Genomic DNA, 21,488 nt, shown 5'->3' with positions numbered 1-21,488 from the left:
TTGATTTCTGCATTTCTTAGAAACGGCGTCAAATTAGAATTCTCTAGTCAGGCTATCGCCAGTCTTGTAGTGTTTAATTCTAGTGGTCCGCACCTTGAAAGCTTACTGGTTAAACCGTGCACGTCACTGCTCAAGCGTCGACAACGGCTGCCTCTTAAGTGTTTGAAGCACCTGGTGTTCAAGACACTTTGACTACTAATTATTAGAACCTCCCTCTTGGGGGAAAAAAAAAAGGGGTAAAATTATTCTGCTAAATCTTATGGACATCTGTTACCGTGCAGTTCTCATATGTATAGTACCACATATAAGCCACCTCAGTACCCAGGAAATGTTGAAGAAATGCCAGGGGCAATATACATCTGAAGATAACAAGCAGAGCAGATCAACTCGGATGCAACATCCTAATATTTTTAGTAATGCCCTGAGCATGTTTTATCGGACTGAAGGGGAGTTTTTTGGGTTTAGAGGAGTGGGAGGTAATCTCACATTTTCACCATTCATGGGATCATAATAACCTTGACTGAGACATTATACAGTGAGTTAGGCAAACCACACAATGCTTAAAGTCACAATCCTGTAGCCAGACAGCTCCATCACAAAATGCATTCTTGAGCTTGACAACCAGTATAAATCAAAATGCTCACTGTAACATTTCCAGAGCAGAACAGATGGGGCATCCCAGTTCTAACGTATTTAGGTCAGCATCACTCTCCCTCCAGAAAACGTACCTGCCAGCTTCAACATAAAGAGGGCTACGTGCTTGGCAATGCAACCAGCACATTTGATAAAACAGGGGGGAGGGATTTGCAAATGTTTGCAAAACAGTAGTTGACTCTTCTTTTTCCGTTCAGCGCTTTAAGAGTGCAAACAGTTACACTTAGAAAAGGCTCTACACAAACAAGAACATAAAAGAGACAAATAGAAAAAGAAACACACAAGAACAAAAAACATGCAATGCAAAAACAGTTCATACAGCAGGCCAGACAAGGAAAGATGCAACTTTCTACAGGAAAAGACTATAGAGAACGGTAACTACTGTACAATCCCCCACACACACCCTGACACATACACTGCATGCCAAGGTCTGGTTTAAGCACAGACCCCCCCCCCCCAGTTGGTTACCTCTGTGTGCTGTGGATTCCATTACAGAGGAGGGGAAGGAAAGAAAACTGATTAAAGTCTCAACTTACAATACATAGAGAAACATTTAAAGGAGATAGCAGCAAACTGCTAGCAATAGGCCAGGGTTGTAATTGCTGAGAAAGACCTCGGATAAAGTGGAAACTCATTGCACTGCATTCATTGACCACAAGTATAAAAAAGAAAAAATAAACCAATCTCTAGTACCGGTATTACCAGCATTAGCAGCATTATCACTGCTGGTATTACCGGTGTTAGCAGCATTATCACTGGTCCCTTTATCACTGTACTGTTGAGGTTACTTTACTGCTGTCTGGTGTCTAATCACAGAGGTGATTAGGAACCTCTTTAGCACAATGAAAAGAGGGCACGTATTTTAGAAATCAGCATGTATAATAATTAAAACTATTGCCATTAAAAGTCAAGCACTGCACCAAACCCCCACATGTAGAAATTTCTTTCTACCCATTCCTTTATGAGGTAGTTTATTACATTGCATCATGACTCAAGTAAAAGGGTACATGAATCTTAAATACTGTTAACTCTACAACCAGAATCATTTTCTCTTGCTGTTATTAGGGGCCCTTAATAATGTACGTTACGAGTCATTTCTGGTGTTCAAATATTTTTGTACAAATAGTGTTTGATTTATTTTTTTTTTTTAGAAAATATTCAATAAAATAAAGCTCCCTAACAAAAACAACTGCACGAATCCCAATTATTATTTATTTTAAAAGATTTTAAGAGTTCATCCAGATGATTGCTCTGGAGTGCTAACTCAAGGGCTTTGTGGAGGGACTGTGATGTTAATCAGTGGATTGTTTTCTCCTCAGTAAGATCCAATCTTAAGCCACACCACTAGCCGTGAGTAATGGACACAAAACCCCTCTCTTATCCAGCAATCCCCCTGAAGGTTTTCTTTCAAACTTTCTCAATTAAATGTTTTTGCCCCCTTTGTGTGCTTACACTGACATGTGTGCAGACCCTAAAACAAGTTACAGAAACTGAATTACAGTGATAGGTGGTGATATGTACACGTGAGGCCGTTCAAATCTATCTTAGAAGGTGATTTAAATTAAATATCCCTTGCCTTTTTTATTATTTTTTTTTTAGCTTACAATAAATACATCACAGTTGGAATGTGGTTGCAAAGTAACCTGCAAAGTGAATATTACACTTTGATATGCTTTTCAATGGGACATTTATATAAGCGTAACCAGTGTTTCAGACCAGGGCTTCCTCTCATTACATGTGCTGCCAAAACACATAAAGTTTGTATCTGTGGATATTGATGCTACAAAGTTAAAATGCTTAATACTGTAACATTCAAATTTTAAGCAAAAAGAACATTGACAACTATATCGCGCTTGTAGTGGGTTTCCAGCTGTAAAATACATATCATTTGGTCTTTCTTTGATCTCCGCACAGGCATCTAGGATTGATATTTGCAGGAGCAGCAGTTGCTTATCATTGCAGAGATTTGGCAGAACAAAAGACAAAGAAAAATGTTTCAATAGGACAGTGTTGCCGGTTTCTGAAAATGGGTTTTAAAATTGCACACTATTCCCCCCTACCACTACATTTCAAGAGGAAACTGGTTGCAGGGAATCTGCCATGACTGCCATCACTTGTGCTAGGTAAAGGGCAAACACATTATATTTTCTCGAGGCAATAACAATAACTAAAATAGATATTAGGAATTACCCGAAACCTGACACGAGACATCAATAAAAATAAATAAATAAATAAAACACGTTTGCCATATAATAACTAGCCTGAGCTTGTACTAAGCATCCTGCTCACTTAAATGTTTTTTTTTATCCCACCACCAGGGAGCCCAATGTACCAGACAAATAATGGCCATATCTGGCATTTAATTCATCTTCTGAGACTGTATTCTACAAGATCCAGATACACCTATGGCAACAGCAGCACCATACAGTGCTCTCGGTGGTCTAATCAGACTCATTACAGTGAATGAGCACATCTTCAGCTACTTCCATTAGCCACAAGAGGCATGTGGATGCAGACTAAAACAGCAAATGAGGCGTTCTCATATGAGCCTAGGGAAAACAGCACTGCAGCAATTCTTTTTGTCTAACACAGAGGGTATAAATCCAACTTAAAAGAATAGGTAACCGCTAAGCAAACAATTAGCTACAGCAATTAGGGTTATTGTCACGAACCACAGAGCTACAGCAATTTCCCCCATTGAATACAGGTAGTTATGTACGATAAGAGTTCAGCTTTTATTATTTCAATCAGCACGTTTCTATGCATTGTAAAATTATAATTAGTATTCTGCATACTTATGTAAAATATAAAGTCAATTTAAACTGTATATTAGCAGCCATATTCCTCATATGAGTGTGCCACCTTTGCTAGGTGGTACATGCCAGCATTATGCAGAATACTAAAAATCCCTTTTTGCTGTATATGGCGCATACTGGGGGAATTCACCCAACAGGACAGGGCAAGAGGCACCTTGTTGTTTACGTGAAATTCCCGTCCATACGTGTTATCAGTGCTCAGCACACAATCAAGGTTGCATGTAAACTGGGGGATTCTAGAAGAACAACACACTGGTCACGGAAGCACAATATACAGAGTTTATAATCCACATACTGCATGTAAATGTACTGTTTGTGACACATTACAACATGTTTAGACATTTGCCCACCTCCCTGCCCTCTCTCGGATCAGAAAAGAAATATACTTTTATTTCTGAAAACAAAATACAGAAAAGGTTACAGGGATGGCACAGAGACTGGCATCCTCTGGAGCAACACCAGCAGCAATTCACTAGCAACAAAACAACTTCAGCAGAACTGTGCCACAGAACTTGGTATATTCTGCACTTAAGCATTACTTAAGTGCATGCTGCTTGGGTACGCCTATTAGTGCAGGTTTTAGTTTTTATGAATTCATTTTTAATCTACTTTTTTTTTTTTGTATTTCTGTTGCAGACTGCAGAGAAGTGATTTTGTGCTACAGACCTGAGAACATCGTCATGTTGCCCATCACTAATGCCAACTTGACATCAGTCTTTCCTGGAGTCTCGGGCAGAGGGAGCAAAGCATGCTGGGCAGAAGCCCTGGTGCAAAAAGCATGGAGACAGATGCCTGTTTTTATAATGGATTGGTCTGGCACTTTCAGAACCGACAGGTAGACAGGTCATAGTTTTATTGAATTTTTCATCCAACAAAATAATTTCAAATCAGTGAACAGGACAAATTGTGTTATATATTAAAGAGAAAATTGCAAGCAGTCAATTGCTTATCCTCACAAAATGTATCAGTATTTTAAGAGAGAAGAGTTGGGTCAGTGTCCATGATGCCTCATGGATTCTGAAAGTGCTTCTTGGGTCAGAGACAGTGCACACTGGCCACACATACATGCTTAGTTCACACGCCCCATACCTGCCAAAACTCCTGATGGGAGGGTGAGGGCGGTACAGGAGGAGGGGAAGAGAAGTGAAGAGAACAGGGATTCATTGGTTATGACAACAAGAGAGCAGCACACAAAAAACAAAACACAAAATCAGAAGCGTCACAGAGACAAATAGGTGTTTTAGTCTTCGCAGTGTCTCTGTTGGGGGGGGGGGGGGGGGTTATAAACCAAAAATCCAGGGCTGGAAATAGCTGATCTTGTGTTGAAACCAGCAGGCTTGAGGTCATCTCAATCCACAAAATAGAGATAGACACATTTTACTGTTGAACAGTTGTACACTGCATAGAGGAAACGCGGATTCTTACATGTACACGTATGTCTAATGTTACTCGAGTGGCATCAGTAATACATTCTCCACTGGTAAATCCTTAATGTTAACAATGCTATTAGTAATAGCAACACACTTTTAGCAGCTACAACTGAGAATAGTGTCCTGGCCTTTGTCATTTTTGTGTGATGCATTAATAATAAAACACACGCTACGCTTACATTATAATCAAATACAATATTAAGTAATAATTCATAATTCTTAGACTTTATTAACAAAAAAAATAAAAACTAACTTTTATACTGTGCCTTCCATTCGTCTGGAAGCATGTATTAAAAAAGGAAGTAAGGTTGTTTAAACTCCTTTCTCAAAAAAATGAAATAAATGCTTTATGAAAACCCAGTCGCTCCCAGTAGAACTGGTTGACTGCTTTCTGATAGGTTTCTTAACAGTTTATTAAGTGGAACATGAATTGGAAGGCTTGGCACAAAACAAATAAATTATATCCACCCCCCCCCCCCCCCCCCCCCCCCCCCCCCCCCCCCAGACCGTGTTAAAGTAACAGACAGCACAGAAAAGCTGAGGTTAAAGGGTCACAAACAGCGCAACAGAGGGAAAGCCAGGGGGGTCTGTGGAAGAAAACAATATTAAAAGCTGGCTGTGAAGTCAATGTGACACGTTAGGCATGACCGTGTGCTTTCTAAGTTTGTTTACTAGATGTTAAAAAGCATAAGATGCCTGCTAAAACATGTTTGTAAAAGTCTCAACTGTGCAGCACTGTAGTACTGAGACGTGGTCCCCCCTCTTTAACATGCCCCAAGCAGTGCTCCAATGAGGCCCATGTTAGAAATACAGAATTATAAGAGGGCTTAAGGTATAGGTTACTAAAGCCGTACACCAATCTGGTGCAGCCCAGCTACAAATGGTTCTATTACTGTAAAACGATGGCACTGCATACATTTTAAAAGGAAACCCATAACTATCAGGGTTGGAAATAAGAATCCCACTGCACAGCAGTTTGGTCCATTCCACAAGTTTAACTGTGAACTTAATTAGCCACTGCATATAGATAACAAGCTCAGGAGTGTGGAATTAGGCACGGGGTATCTATTCTTGGGTTTACTGGCTGGTTAGAGCAGAGCTGGTGACCTGTTAGCTAAGGAACCAGATCCAGCTGGCAGCACAGAATGCAGCATGTACAGCCTGTAACTTTGGAAGTTTCCGCTATACAAGTGGGTGAATCCTGTTAATAATAAGCACATCTAAAACCAGTTGTTGAAATAGCTGAGAGGTATGACACATAACAAGGATGACGGCTCAAGATTTCACTTCAGTTCAGACCAGCAACAAGTCACATTCTATAACTTGTATTATCAGTGTGGCTGCAATTTATGATTTTCTTTGTTTTTTTTTTAATGAGTGCCCCTCTTTTATACAAAATATAAATACAATAAGAGGCTAATTAAGACACAAGAGAATGAAAAAGCAAAGCACATCTGCATAGATTTCTGCTAAAGGATTTGCAGAACCAAAACACCTGCAAATTATTAAAATGCCATTTAAAAAGATTATTGGAAATGCTGTGTTTTTTCAACTTGAGTGTGATTTCGTTTGGGCAAACTTGTAATGGCTCTTTTATGTACATTGATTGTCTTTTCTCATTTGGATGGATGATTTAATTTTGCAAGTAATGCTACACAATGTGGAAAATAATTGAAACTGACCTGGTATACCCTTTTCTGGGAATTGCAATCATTCCTGTAAAATCGCAGCACTGCTCCCAGATCACAATCCCAACTCATTTTCTTGTGAACTACTGCCAAACAATTCCCATTATTGTGTATGTATCGGTATATCTTTTGTACTTTACTATACTTATCCAAAAAAATAAAGGGCAGTGATTGACAGTTTTTAAGAAACAGCCAATAAGAAAACCTTTGCTTTTCCACTTGACTTGTTTTCAATACAAGCAATGAACCTCAAACATATTTAATTGTTTCATAAAATAATTAAAGGTGTAGGTTTTGAAATCCATTTCAATTAAGCTACTCTTAATTAGATACAGTGCCTCTAAACGTACAGCAGAGTCTGAAGGTACAACGATATACACCAGCTCTCTCTGCCATGTTGGTCCATATGTAGTCTCCCTGTGCTCCCTGCGCTGTATGCGCTGTCCAGATGGAACAGCGTGTGTTGAGTGGGGATCTAACTGCACAGGGTCTCTCTATGCTTGGCAAAGAATGCATAACATGATATTATGAGGGCTGGAAACTCCTACTAGCCCTGTGTTTCCAAACCTTAACCCTTTACTGCCCTGGGTATGTTTTCATACCATGTAATGCCTATGTTCTCAATGACAAATATATTGGACACTGTGCAGGGTTAAACGCAAGGTGCAGTACTAAATGAATGCGCGTGTGCCAGGAATTTCAGAAGTCAGGTTCCTGCTGAATATCACTACAAAGATGACAGCGTGGATAAGTCTCACCTGAGCCTGGAGGTTTACTAACAGGGAGCTGTTCATGCAGGATCTGGGGTCTGATTGCTCAAACCCTGGGCTCCTAGTAATTTAAATAACATACTTAAAATGAGGATTGCTCTGAAACCCAGGACTCGTGCAGGTTTCTAACACTGATACGTGCGGACCAACTATGAAGGAGAGTACTGCTTTAAAAGCGATGTACCTGAAGAGGCTTTTTATTACAATTAGAAAAGGTCAACAGTGAAATGATAAGGGAATCAGTGACAATTACACCGAGGCCAATTAAGGAGAAGGATACCCTTAAACCTAAAAGGTTATACCTTTGCCTCCTACTAAAATAAACAAGTTTGTTTTTTTTAATAAATTTTTTAGTAACATTTGCTCATTTAAGGATGTCAAACTATGTAAAGATGATGAGTTATTTGAATTGGTGACAGGTAGGAAAACCCCTAATGCAATGTTCTATACAACTGTTCAAGATACTGTCAAGAATAAATCATGCTTCATATTCAGCTATTCTGTAATCTGGAAGCATTGCATCAAGTAACAGTAGACCTGTCTCTGCGTTATACTCTCCATCAAAACAACAACTTAATGGAGAAGAAGTGATTTCATTTGCAAGACCTGTTTCTTGGGGTGAGTTGAGAAACAAGAGTGATCACCAGTCTGAATTAAATCATCTGGTTCTTTGTTCATTCCTTTAAATTAGAAGCAGAAATATTAAATATTCTCTAATAATGCTTACCTTGCCATCGTATCTCTTCACCAAGAACTGATCCAGACCAAGATCTATAAAACAAAAACACAGAGGAAATAAATGAACATGCATACCAGTGATATAACAAAAACAACAGGGATGGACTCCGATTGCATAGCAGTTTCACCCATTCTGGGTTTTAACATGTGCTTGACTGGTTTTAACATGTTTAGTGGTAGTACATTAATAACTTGTGGTCAGTAACGCAGCATTGAATGCTCTCCTGCGTGTGGAATATGAAGTCATGACCTGGCAATGGTGCTCACTTTCCGGAGAACGGTTCTTGACTGTTAATTTGTAGTCAAACAAATACATTTTCATTGATCGTTTGATCGCCATTGCCTGTCTAAGCCTGTGCTTTATTCAGACTATTTCTCCGTTAATTAATTGAGTGACAGCCTCCCCACCCATAGTCCCTCCGGAGTCCCTGCCTCACTATAGTTTCCAGTTTACAAATGAATACAGAAATTCAGTGCGCTGCCCTGGCTAGCTCCTACATATTGATGTAACATTCACATGTTGGTGTGGAAAACTGGCAAACTATCAGCGTGCTTCTGCTGAACAAGCAAGTCGAAGAGCAATTAGCCCTCAAAAGGCAAGCAGTGTGTAAATGTCGTTTTGATTCACATTTTAAAAACAGTCCTCTTAACCTTTTGTGCGGATTGTAATTTGTTGTGCTTTATTTTTTTTACACTTCTTTACTCGGTAGCATTTTTTTGTATTATTATTATTATTATTATTATTTCTCCACCCTATGCCATGCAAGAGCTACAGAGATCAATCTAGCCCCTAATCTATCTTGTCATTTAGCCAAATTATCACTACAGCTCTGCTATAGTAGTTCATGTCCTGATCCTGAAGATTCAAGCCCAGATCTCCCAAAATGAGGTTGGCTAGAATCAGGGAAATGTTAAACTCAAACTATAGAAAAACAAATTAAGAACAAAAAGAAAACCTTTCCAAAATCTAAAGCAAAACGAGGAAAGAAGAAGCTATTCAGCAGCAAGGCAATAATCTCTTTAAATCTCCTCCCACGAGTCTTGCATGAGTTTGGGAAGGTAGCATTAACTTCACAAGCAAAACGTACCCGATAAGACCGCTGGTGCGCAGCTTCATGTGTCAGCATCAGGGGCAGTGAAAAGCCATCTTTCACAATTTACCTGAAGACTCCTCTAATGGAATTTATGAAGCTGTCAAACAGGTGTATAAGATTTTGGAGTAATGAAAGTGTCTGCTCTCTTCACTAAATACAGCCAGCTTAGGCATGCCAAAATTTGGGAGTTGCTTTAAACTGGGAGACAGCAGGACTCAATTACATATAAAATATTTGTTAGCATGCAGGCACATCCGTTAGGGGAGTCAATCTTGCACACATAGCTGAAATACCAATGTGCACAAAAAAGCAACAAAACGCACATAGAATTCAACAGGGAGCATCACGGAACGGTGAAGGCATGTTTATATCCAGCTGCTAAAACCCATTTCCTCTCCTGTGAGCTACAGCTACATAACTTGCGAGCTACAGATAACCGAGTCTCAGCAGTATGCAGCTGCTGCTGGTTTTATCACTCTGAAATCCCATGTCTCAATGCTGCCACTTCAAACAAGCACGATTAACATTTATCCTTTGAACTATGTGCCACGTGACTTCCATGAACCGCTCCGAGTAGTTTTATACTAGCTAGTAAACTGATGTTATTCCACTCTAAAAACAAGCACGTCAGTAACATACATTCCTCTCCACGACTGTAAATAAATTAGCGCTATCAATGAAAACACTGATGACCATGACATGTAAATGTCTTTACAGAAGAGTATAGAATCAAAAACTAGCAAATATTTTTACAGAAGAGTATAGCATCACAACTAGCAAAGATTTTTTGTCTTCACAATTTGATATATACTTTATAGATGTAAAAATGACATAGAGACAGGTGTGTGAACGGACAGACACCCAATCGATATCCTCAAAATGATACTGTTAATAACTTATGCTGAATAATTCTAAGAGTTTGTAGTGGATTTTGTTCTCTACAGGGCATAATCAACCTTTGCTTTTCTCATTGTGTCTTTTGTAAAGAGCTTTTCTATAGTAATATCACACAACCAGAAAGCTAAGCAACAGCTCAAACAAGCATGCAAAAGTTCTTCCACCCAATTAAATCTCCACATCAGCTGATAGAGAGAGAAAGTCTACTCCTGAACCAAGCCACCTGTTCTCAGCCCTTAAAATAGCAAATTAATCATGCGCCAGAACTTAATGTGCAAGCTATGCTTACACGAAAATATTCATCTGCCATCTGACTTAATATGCAAGTCGAGAATCATTGCAGAGAATGCAAGGGTGGTGACACTCTACTTGAAAAGACTTGTGGCTCCTCAGGTTGCAAGGATGTGACAATGATCGATCCAGACTGTGGTAGTGATGACAGAGCAGGAGCTTCAATACAGTACAGATTAAACCCAAAAAACTACACTACATTTTCAGTTTCTTCATGCCCTACATACACCAGGACTAATTCAATATACTGCGATTTCCCTCTACTGCAGTTACGGCAGTGGAGATGCACGCTACTAAAAAAGGCTCCCCAGCTGAAAGGGCTTTTTAAAAATTGCAACACATTGTATTTCAGTGAGCTGAGTGGCATGAAATCTGACATGTAGCTCAGCTGTTAGCCGCCTTTTTCTTTTTAAACATTCTGAAGTTTTCCTTACAGTAGTGAAAGAGTTTCTAAATAGTGGCGTTTCTAAATTCTCCCCGCTGTTTAACTATTTGTGAACACCAAGGTCTACGACAGTGTGTGTGAGTCACTTCGGAGTATTTTTGGGTTTAAAAGTAAGCAAAATGTTCAATTCGATGTGTTCCTTTCCACCATCTACTTGTAAAACTGTTCTGTAATAGAGCCGTTGTTGTTTCTGCGGCGTTATTTAAACACCCTGTATAATGCATCGTTACTTTAATGCACTGTGCACACCTATTAAAAATGGAACAACAAGCACCAACGAGGGCCCTCCAGTGCAAGATATCATTAGGGTCTGTGAGCTGTAACTTACTCTCTGGTTGTTTTTCATTGGGCGTGATTGACCGGACAAAATCCTGGGGGGTCATATAGACCTCCGAATCTCCGTGCTCGCTGATGATCTTCAGCGTGGCGAAGTACCGGAAGATCTTATCAGGAGTGGAGTAGGCGCGGATACGGTTCTCGTATTCCATTACCTTGAAGGAAAAACATTTTTATATTATATATGTTTGCAATTTACAGTTTACTCATCTTTGCAGCACAGCAAAAGTCACCCTTTGATCTTCTGACAGATTCATTCTGCAAATCACCAGAAGAGCGAATACAATTTTATAATGCAACAATCATTTAAACAATTAGTTAATTACAGTATTACACAGTTCAAATGCAACACTTAGAAAAGGGCTTGCATATTGTTTTGTAAAAGTAACGCAATTATACATTAACAATGTAAAAAAAAGTTTTCAGTATTATACATTAATTTCCATATAAACTCCCCTCTCTAATTCTTTTTTTTCACATATCTTCTAGACAGGTTCAGGAATGCCAGCAATTTCATCATCACTTAGTAAAGCTTTTGCATTTCTTTCTCTTAATCATTGTTCAAACAAGCTTACAGTCCATTTACATATTGCCCTTTACATGGTCATAACCCTCCATAATTGACATAGAAAGCTGGTGTTGGTGTCATTTTAAAGCTTTGAAATAGGACTATCTTCAGCTCTTATTTATAAAATTGGTGCCAAGCCTCAGTTAACAAACAAAACCCTCAGAAAGCAAGATTTCACAATCACATTCTGTCACATCACTGAAAGGATGTTCTGCATGCAGCCTCTGTGTCGACTCCATTTGCATTCTCTAAGTGTGTTTGTGCAAGAAGCAGAAGATGCTTAGAAATGTTAAGCTTTGAAATGCAATTAAATTCCCCTGCCCTCTACTATTTGGCTACTTTCCTGAGAGACTACTTACTGTGTCGATGCCGATGAGTGCACAGACATGCCCACTGAATTATTAACGCAACACCAGCACACAAACACAGGGATGGAAATAAGACTCCTACTGCATTGCAGTTTCACCCATTCCAGGTTTTACCACGAGCCCGATTAGCCACAGTTTAAGTAACAAGCTCAGGTGTGTCTTATTCTTACTCATAGTAAAACCAGGAATGGACCACTGCTATGCAATGGGAGTCATATTTCCATCCATGCAAAAATCTTAGCAATTTGTTTTGATGGGAACATGATGAACATTGTGTTTTAATGATGAACTGCCTGAACGGATAGCATTTAAATATGTATAGTGTGATAAGATTAAAGTTTTTTAAAATTAGAACACTCAATTTGTTATACATTTTAAAAACCGTCAACCCTCCTACACAAAACAAGCCTGAGCAAACTGTTTAGGAGGTAAGGTTTGTCATTTATTTTTCTCCAGGCAGCTGCTATTATTTCTTTACTACCATTTTGATTAATTTGTTATACTGAAGTGGATTTATACAAGGGAGACCTTGGAACTTGCTTATTTCCAAAACAGAAGCAGTCTGCAAACCAGGCTGCTGTAAATGATGTTTCAAGTGGTGATGTTTGAACAGGGGACCCAGACAGACATCCCTGATCTACACCGAGAGCTTTTGCATCCAAACCGTCCACAAAGCAAAACAGGTTTATTAGTACCATCCCTCACCGCAGCTGCAAATACACAATGAAAGGATGTAGCTGGAAAAATAAAAGTATAACTTGTACCATATTACACTAAAAAAGTCAAACAAATCCTGTACCCCATTACAGTATCTATTCTCAGAGAAAGAAGAGCAACTCTTCCATACAGTATAATGGATACAGTAATATAATGGGTTTCACTTTTGCCACCGAACATATCATGCAGCGTTTCTTTGAATATGTGAATATTTGTCAATCACTAAAAATCAGATCCATCAGCATGCAAGTGGTGTTTCTATCGTACAGGAGACTGGTGTTTTTTGCATTGTAGTGTAATAATGGCAGCACAGCAAGCCATTAAAACAGAGCTGGTAGACAACAATACATATATGAGCTACTGTAAACAACCACAGGGGTACAGGTGCAACGTGAGGGTTCCCAGTGATGATGCCTGTCCGGCTTTTAAAAACGTACAGGCTGACCACGTGATCCAATGCACAGCACTGTACTGTGTGTGCTGGAATTCCAGCAGCAGCGTAAACAACTGCTAACTAAAGCTGGGACTGAAGGGCTGGAGCGCATCATCAAGATGGTTATCTACGCATGCCTCCACTAAATCCCCATTGCCGGGGATATACAAATGGCTGTCTGATGTAGAACAGCAGGCACTGCATTTTCTGGGAACATAGCTTTGTAAAAGTCTTTATTCTCTGTTCCCATTTCCAAGCTCCAATGCTTTTTAACTTTCAATCAATCATATTCATAAAGGCAGCACCCAAGAACGCACCAAAACATTATTTTTTTATTTATTTATTTTTTTTAAATGCTGTTTCTTGGAGGTAATGGGGTGAGTGAAAAGGGAATTTGTTGTCATTAGTCCACCCCTGATACAATGCCTACCAGAAATGAATCGTAGGGACAATACTGAACTCCCATGCTGTTGTTTGTGCCTCTGATCCTGCACAAGATTTCCACTGCAGGATTGGAAGAGCGGGGTCCAGCGTCAGCTTTTTAATTAAAAATGATCACTTGCAATTGACTTAAGTGTTGTTTGAAACCTCCATTAACTGCATCACGCCATACAGTGGTTAGATAGCAGGTCGGTCTGGGTACAAGATTGGCTATCCACCGATTTCATTATTTTTGTACCGGGGGTGTTTTATCGAGTTTTATAAAACTGAAAATCAGAAGCACTAGTTATATACTATTCACAAAGGAAATAATCAATTCAGTTTAATCATTCTGGTCCTACATGTAAATATACCCTTTCCACTATACACTCTGCCGAAAGCAGTCTTTTACAGTCCACTCTTGGGAGTCTCTACCTATGCCACAATGTAGATCAATTGAATACAAATCTTTAAAAATGCTCAGACTTATTTTACTGGTGGGCAAATTTGCATCGTATTAGAAAATTGTAAAATGGGGTTTAATTTCAGAAGTGATGCAGCAGAAGCCCAATTAAGGAATTTTTTCAGGGGGAAAAAAGGGAATTAACTCATTATTCTACTACATACTTCACTAAAAACAGTGTGCAAAATGCTTCTCTCCCCAAAGTCAATGTTACATAGCAGGGGGCCTTCCACAGAAAAAAAACGATTGTTTTAATAATTTTTTTATTGTATCCTTGGTAAAATCAGCTACAGTACTAACCTTAGTAGAGATAGTATTGCCAATAGCTCCAATGAGCAGAGATATAAATAAGACTCCTATTGCATAGCGGTCGGATCCATTTCTGGTTTTACCATTGAGTTTAATGACACGCTGGGGTTAATCAAGATTGTAGTAAAAGCTGGAATGGGTGAAACTGCTATGCATTAGGAGTCTTATTTGCATCCCTGAAAGACACCATTTTCCCCAGAACCACGAGTTGTAGTCTAGGACAGTGTACCAAAGCACATTGGCTACTATAATATGCATACACCTTTGTAACTGGAAATAACTACCTTGCGATCCCTGAAACCAGATCGCGGTTTCTTCTTTTTCCCCTCAGGCTGCCCCTCCTCTCCGCTTGATTCCATCGCCTTGTCATCATCTAACTCCTCCCCCTTCACAGGCTCCTCCTCCAACGGGTCACTGCGCTCTGCCCTGGGGGCGTGCTTCACCGAGGAGGCCGCCTCCGCGTTAGCTCTGTGAGAGAAAAGCAATAGAGTGTTTCGGGACCTAGTTTTCCACAATCCACAAACCTAACTATGTCAAGTTCTGTGCAAAACGTCACTACAAAGCAGTTACTTGAGTTATTTCCACCCCTGTAGTGCTTTAAAAAGCATCATCAAGGTAATCATAAACTGGAAATAGTAACAATCAGGAGAGCGTTCCACTGACACACTCAACCACTCAGATCAGTTTTCCTAAAAGCAGCGGAAAATTACTTAAGTTTTAAAAACAGGAATTAATTTGTCCTGGCCAAAAACGAAATCTGTGTTTTCTTTTAAAAAACGCTCCCCTCTGATTTTCTATGTTTTGTTCAGCAGTCAGGGAAACTCCATGCTGTCAGTGAAATAAGTTCCTTTGTAGGATATATGATTGCACTAAGTAAATGTCAAATTTGGTGCAGTAACACTGCTCTGTTACAAAATGTGCTCCACTGGAGGAGGGGAAACATCCAGTATTGATTTTTTTTTTTTTTTTTGTAGATTTCACAGCTAGTGCCTGGAACTGTACACCTGAAACCATTAGGTGTGCCTCTAGACATTGCTGGTGCTTTTGAGGGTTCATGTTGTATTTAGACTGCAAAGCCTGCACTAGTGCTCCAATACAACTCTGATCTTTGAAAGCAGGGCAGGTGCAGGCCCCATGTGTACTGCAAATTTTAACTACACCAGCCACTCGATATATCGCAGGTGTCGGGGTCCAATATAACTCCTATATATATATATAGATGGCTGCAATATAGCAAGAGACCCATGGAAAAATAAATAGGCTAACAAATACTGTACAACCAGTCCCTTGTTTTATGGGGGGCGTCAGGGCCCAGTATAAATCCTCTATGCAACCTGCTTTTGCTCATTTTTCACAACGTTTTAATTCGTACAGTGGAGGTTAATTGCTTCTCATTAACTTCAGTCTCCAATTAATTTCATGAGTCTTCCTCTCCTTTCCAAACGCACAAACCTGCTGCATTGAAAGAATCCATTCCCAACATAGGAGGCTTGTTTTAGGGAGCTGATGTCACTGCCTCGTGGCTTTTGCTAGTGCATTGCTGCCACACGTGAACACCTCATTGGCTAAAATAAAAACCGCTTCAGCAAGTAGATATTTAATTTGCTTTGTGTTATTGTGCAATAGGTGGGTATATGATAACAGTACGATATTAATGCTTTGTTTTTAATTGTTTTGTAAATTGTTGTTTGTAATGTGCAGTACGAAATAAAACAAACAGTAATTCTAAGTGCCTATGTATATTGCAGCCAAGGCATATGCAGTTAGACAGTAAAAATGCAAAGCCAGCTCCAGGACCGCGATAATCCGAATCCGTAGTATAGCGAAGGGCAATATAACGAGGGGTGGGTGTATTAACATCTCTAGCGTGTGTATCTCTGTGTGTGTCCTATGAGCTTGATTAACCACAGGGTGTATGTAACAAGCTCAGGTGTGTCTTATTAAATTCACAGCAAAACCAGGAATGGATCAAACTGCTAGACAATATGTGAGTCGTATTTCCATCCCTTTTCCATTTCCATACCTTTTCCACATCAGTCCAGTGCTGGCTGAGGCAGCGGTCACTCCAACTAGCGCGGCCATCATCAGTCTCCGGCGCCTGGGGACGGGGTTGGCAAAGCCGTGATAACGTCGGGACACAATGGCCAGCCCCACCGAGGCAGCGGGAAGCAGCCGGAAGCGAAACATCCTGCTAGGAGACAAAGAAGCAGAAACTAGTTCATTGTGAGCGCTTCACACTGACAGTGCACCAAAGCTTCAATGTGTGCCGTATCATTCATAACGGTCACAAAACTGTTTGCTCTGTGCCACTGTTCTGATGGACTATTCAGATGACATGTACTAGCATTAAGGCATTTAGTATAACTATTTTTCTAAAGTTCAAGACTCATACTTGTATAATAAATATGGTTATGGGGATGAAAATGAGCCTTCCATTGCATAGCAGTTTGAGCATTTCCTGGTTTTACTATGAGCTTAATAAGACATACCTGAGCTTGTTACCTAGATCTTTTTTTTTTTTTTTTAAGACTGACATACCTTTAATCACACAGCTATATTCATAATAATGTATGTTAAGTTGGCTCAGAATTGATGCACAAGCAGCTGTGATTTTAACCAGATTCTTGCAAGGCATTTACATACAAATAAATTAAAAGAGCTAAATCTCTTTTCTTTAGAAAGCCACTTAAGCCTCTTGCCTAAAGCCAGTGCTTCATTCCTTGCTTTGTGAAGGTCAGCTGTGAATGATGAATGCAAACGGGAATGTTTAAATTCACGACCTGTCAATATTCCATTATAGTCATACCTCCGATTTCACTTATTCAGCAAAAAATGACAAATATGCTAATTAAGTCAGTAACAAGTGCAATTGGTTGCTGGTGTAGGAAGATGATCGTAACCCAACTACTTACTCATTTCAAAAATCTCCTCTGCGTTTATGGGTATACTGTAGCAAGAACAGAAATAAGACTGCTCTTTCGTTTGATCTATTCCTGGTTTTACTACGAGCCTAATAAGACACACCTGAGCTTGCTACTAACACACGGTGAGTAATCAACCTTTTACTAAAACCAGGAATGGGTAAAACTACTATGCAATAGGACTATTATTTCCATCCCTGCAGAAGAGATGCATAAAAACGCACGTAAGTGTTAAAGATACCTATATTGTATGTGACCGTCGCAATGCAACATCTTGTTTGCAATGATGTCCTCCCCACTAGAAATGGACGGCTGGATGGCCAGATCAGGTCAGGTCAAATTGTTCTTGGAGAACCTTTTCCAAAGCAAGTGGTCATCTCACAAGTTGCATGTAACTTTGAACGTGGATCTTAACTTCTAAATTAAGGTGGGTGATCAGAACTGGAATACAAGTTTAAGCTTCAGGAAAAGGGCGTTTAGACAACCAGATGGCTTCAATATGTGAGGAATATCAAAATGTACTTTTCCAACAATTAGGAAGTCTATGTAACTGGAATGAATCACCCCCTCCTCACACTGTAACCGAACCATCCCCCTCCTCGCACTGTAACCGAACCATCCCCCTTCTCGCACTGTAACCGAACCATCCCCCTTCTCGCACTGTAACCGAACCATCCCCCTCCTCACACTGTCCTAACCGAACCATCCCCCTCCTCGCACTGTCCTAACCGAACCATCCCCCTCCTCGCACTGTAACCGAACCATCCCCCTGTCGCACTGTAACCGAACCATCCCCCTCCTCGCACTGTAACCGAACCATCCCCCTCCTCGCACTGTAACCGAACCATCCCCCTCCTCGCACTGTAACCGAACCATCCCCCTCCTCGCACTGTAACCGAACCATCCCCCTCCTCGCACTGGAACCGAACCATCCCCCTCCTCGCACTGGAACCGAACCATCCCCCTCCTCGCACTGGAACCGAACCATCACCCTCCTCGCACTGTCCTAACGGAATCATTCCAGACTTGAGAGGTGTTTTTTTTTTTTTAGTTAGTTTTTTTTTTAATTTAGTGTGTCCTATAATTGTACCCCTGATTTTCTCACCAGTTTGAAATGTCCAATCATTTTTCCCCTCACTGCAGCAGTTCCCCACACAGCTCAGGAGACCTGCGACCGAGCCAGCCTCCACTTTTACACCCAGGAACACCAGAGCAGATGTCAGCGAGCTACCGACCTCTGGAGAATAAAGGCCACCCCTGCAGGTGTCCGCTTAAAGCTCACTGGGTGCCTGGCCAGCAGGGTTCACTGTTGCGAGATGAGGAGTAACAGTCCTCGCAGGTTTTGCCTCCCTAACCCATGGGAGTGCCAGAGCCAACGCGATGCTCCCTTCAAAATCCCCAGTGAAGACCTAATTCACACAGGTAGGACGCGAACCTGCACTGTATGACCTACACACCATGCGGCTGTGTTTCTAGCAGGTGAGCCACTTGGGGAACCTGGACTTCAGTTTTTAAGATCTTCAGAAATCTTTCTTTCTAAACTGCCAACCTGGCACAACACCAAGGTCAGAGTATTTTATTTATTTATTTGTGTTTTGTGTTCCTGCCAATTATACAGTGAGCTGGCATGCCCTGGCACCTCGCATCCCGAGTGGCTGTGAAGAAAAAGCATAATGCGGTCAGCCTGACGGCTTCAGGCAATGCAGAGACCTCTGAATGAATAGTTATGCAGTCGCTCAGTTCACTGGAGTGTGTTCTGACATTTGTGCTTACAGAGAGAAGACTGTGCTGTCAACTGAGACTTTCAATCAGAAAATGTTTCATATTTGTTGTATATAATTTGGGCCTACAAAGGTTGGTAAAAGCATATTATTCATGTAAGGACAGAGATGAAATTAAGACTCCCATTGTATAGCAGTTTGACCCTTTCCTGGTTTTACTGTGAGTTTAATCAGGAATTCCCCAGCTTGTTACAAATACACTGTGGTTAATCAAGCTTGCAGTAAGACATGAATGGATGTCTTGGAATAGGTGTCTTGTTTACATTCCTGAAGGGTATTTATAAGCAAATCTATTCACTGCAAGGAAAGCAAAAAATAAATAAAAAAATAAAATGTATACCTGCCATAGCTTTGTCATTAAGATGTAGGGCCACAAAAGGGCATCCCTGATATGACGAGTATGCAATATGCTTAATTCTTTTAGCACCAATTAACTTTCAAAAAAGACAACCCTGCTACAGCAATTGGATATAAGTCATACAGAGACATAAAAGCATAGCCAAGACTAAGACCAATGAACTGCTCTGCTGAGTTGAGCAAGTTATTTTTCCTAGACATCTTTGCAGGCCTGCAGTTTTTAAAGAGTTAAATCAATAGTGAAACATCAGTAATTTGAGCAGTCATGGATACAGAAGCACCTGCCAACTGAGCACCGACTGTCAACTCTCTTTTACACATAATGTATGTTTGTAAGAGTGCAATGGCTACCTCCGAGTGTATTTCTCACACATTCTTTGCTGTGTCACGCCCGCGAGTTGTGTCATACAAAAAGTGCAAGAAAACATATACGCTCAACTAGATTAGAGGAAGTCACCAAAAACTTATTGTAAGTCATTAAATCTGAATAAAAAACAGATGACACTGACATGAATGTACTTAATATGTTTATATAGATCCTGCTGTGGGTTAAATGTTTATAATGCTTTGCCATTGACATTCTTAGTGTGAGATCTACTCTCAGCTAGTGTAGTTGCTGCCAATGGGGACTTGACTAATGTTACTGTAAATGTGCAGCAACAGGGAGATGCAGCTTCTATACAGTACAACAGAATATTCAGAGCTAACATTAAGCAGAAATCGTGTGAAGGATGTGCTATATATGGAAATATTTAAAGTACTCCCCCCCCCCCCCCCGCCACAAAAAAAAAGAAACTTGGTCAGACTCCCACTGCATAGTAGTTTGATCAATTCCTTATCTCACTAGGAGTTAAACTCAGAATAGGTGAAACTGCTAGGCAACAAGAGACTTATTTCCATCCCTGAATTAGAGTAGTTATGAAAATCCAACGCAACAGAACTAGCATTTCTAACATTTCTTAAAGGTAAACTGCTGAAAGATTATTTTAAAACCAAAGAATGCCAGTCTCCAACCAAAACATTGAGGCAGCGTAAGGAATTGCTGACAGAAAAATATTATGAATTACAGCACCGTGTTTTAAAACACGAAGCACATATCGTTTAACAATCCAAATACTGCAATATGTGTAAAAGTGTAACATGTAACTACCCCAATAAAAAATAATGAATACCCGTTTCTATTCTTGAACACAGTACAACACCTTCACTGCACAATCTACGTAAAAGTACGTATGTGAGCATCATTACGCAAATAAAGTCACGTCACTCAGGTTCTGTGAATACTACCTTGTCAGTCTTGTTTATATGATAAGCAAAGGCGAAATGTTTTAATTGTAGGATAAAACTCTCTATTACAAAAAAAAAATAGCAATCGATTAAGTACTTACTCTTGTTCTTTCTATGTCAATCGGGGCCAGTAGATCCACTAAATGTTGGGTTTTAACTATAAAAAAAACACTGTTTTGAGAACATACGCGTCTTCTCTGCGTTAACAACCGCTCCTCCTATAGTGGTTAATTAGTTCTGTCTCCAAGTGGGCCGCACACGCCCCTTAGTAACTCGAGGGAGGGGTTTGGAAAGGTCACCACATTCGAACCACGCCTTTACTCCCCGCCCCCTGCGATAATTATTATTATTATTATTATTATTATTATTGAGAAACAACAAATTAGAGTTAGGGTTAGAATTGAAAAGAAAGAAAGAAAGAAAGATAAAACAATGGAATGAGACTTTGGCAATGCTGCAGTTGCACTACAGTATTGTGTCAGCACTGTACCAGACTTATCAAGTCTGCTGTATTTGTTTCAGATCCACGGTGTTGCCATTACTAGTAAAGCTGTGTCCTGCCAATGCTTTTGCTAGTTTTATCACAATAATTCCCAATTGATTCCAAAGCTGTGACTTATGAGACTGATTGATGTTCAGGATTCTGAGCAGGCGAAGGGATTCTCTGTCTGATCTGTCATGTGTTTATTAAATTTCAGGTCAAGA

General features: G+C 40.0%; 1 protein-coding gene across 4 annotated transcripts in view; it reads right to left on the bottom strand.

Moving 5' to 3' along the window:
• LOC121325642 (calcium uptake protein 1, mitochondrial-like) overlaps positions 1-21,030 on the bottom strand; it is a 33,513-nt gene extending 12,483 nt beyond the window's left edge. The window contains exons 1-7 of one of the 4 annotated variants that reach the window (XM_041268472.1): positions 20,885-21,030; positions 16,461-16,628; positions 14,722-14,905; positions 11,152-11,314; positions 8,086-8,129; positions 4,560-4,571; positions 1,123-1,131 (exon numbers count right to left, since the gene is read on the bottom strand). In XM_041268472.1, the coding sequence (XP_041124406.1) occupies positions 1,123-1,131; positions 4,560-4,571; positions 8,086-8,129; positions 11,152-11,314; positions 14,722-14,905; positions 16,461-16,624 (576 nt within the window). In that variant the 5' untranslated portion in view covers positions 16,625-16,628; positions 20,885-21,030. The remainder of the gene's footprint in view (positions 1-1,122; positions 1,132-4,559; positions 4,572-8,085; positions 8,130-11,151; positions 11,315-14,721; positions 14,906-16,460; positions 16,629-20,884) is intronic. The other 3 variants (XM_041268473.1, XM_041268474.1, XM_041268476.1) reach the window with 3 other exon arrangements.
• Between the last annotated feature and the right edge of the window lie 458 nt (positions 21,031-21,488).

Source organism: Polyodon spathula, chromosome 13 (assembly GCF_017654505.1).
Source record: "Polyodon spathula isolate WHYD16114869_AA chromosome 13, ASM1765450v1, whole genome shotgun sequence".
In the NCBI taxonomy this organism is placed as follows: domain Eukaryota; kingdom Metazoa; phylum Chordata; class Actinopteri; order Acipenseriformes; family Polyodontidae; genus Polyodon; species Polyodon spathula.
The sequence above is the reverse complement of the archived record's forward strand: the minus strand, read 5'-3'. Positions and strand labels throughout refer to the sequence as shown.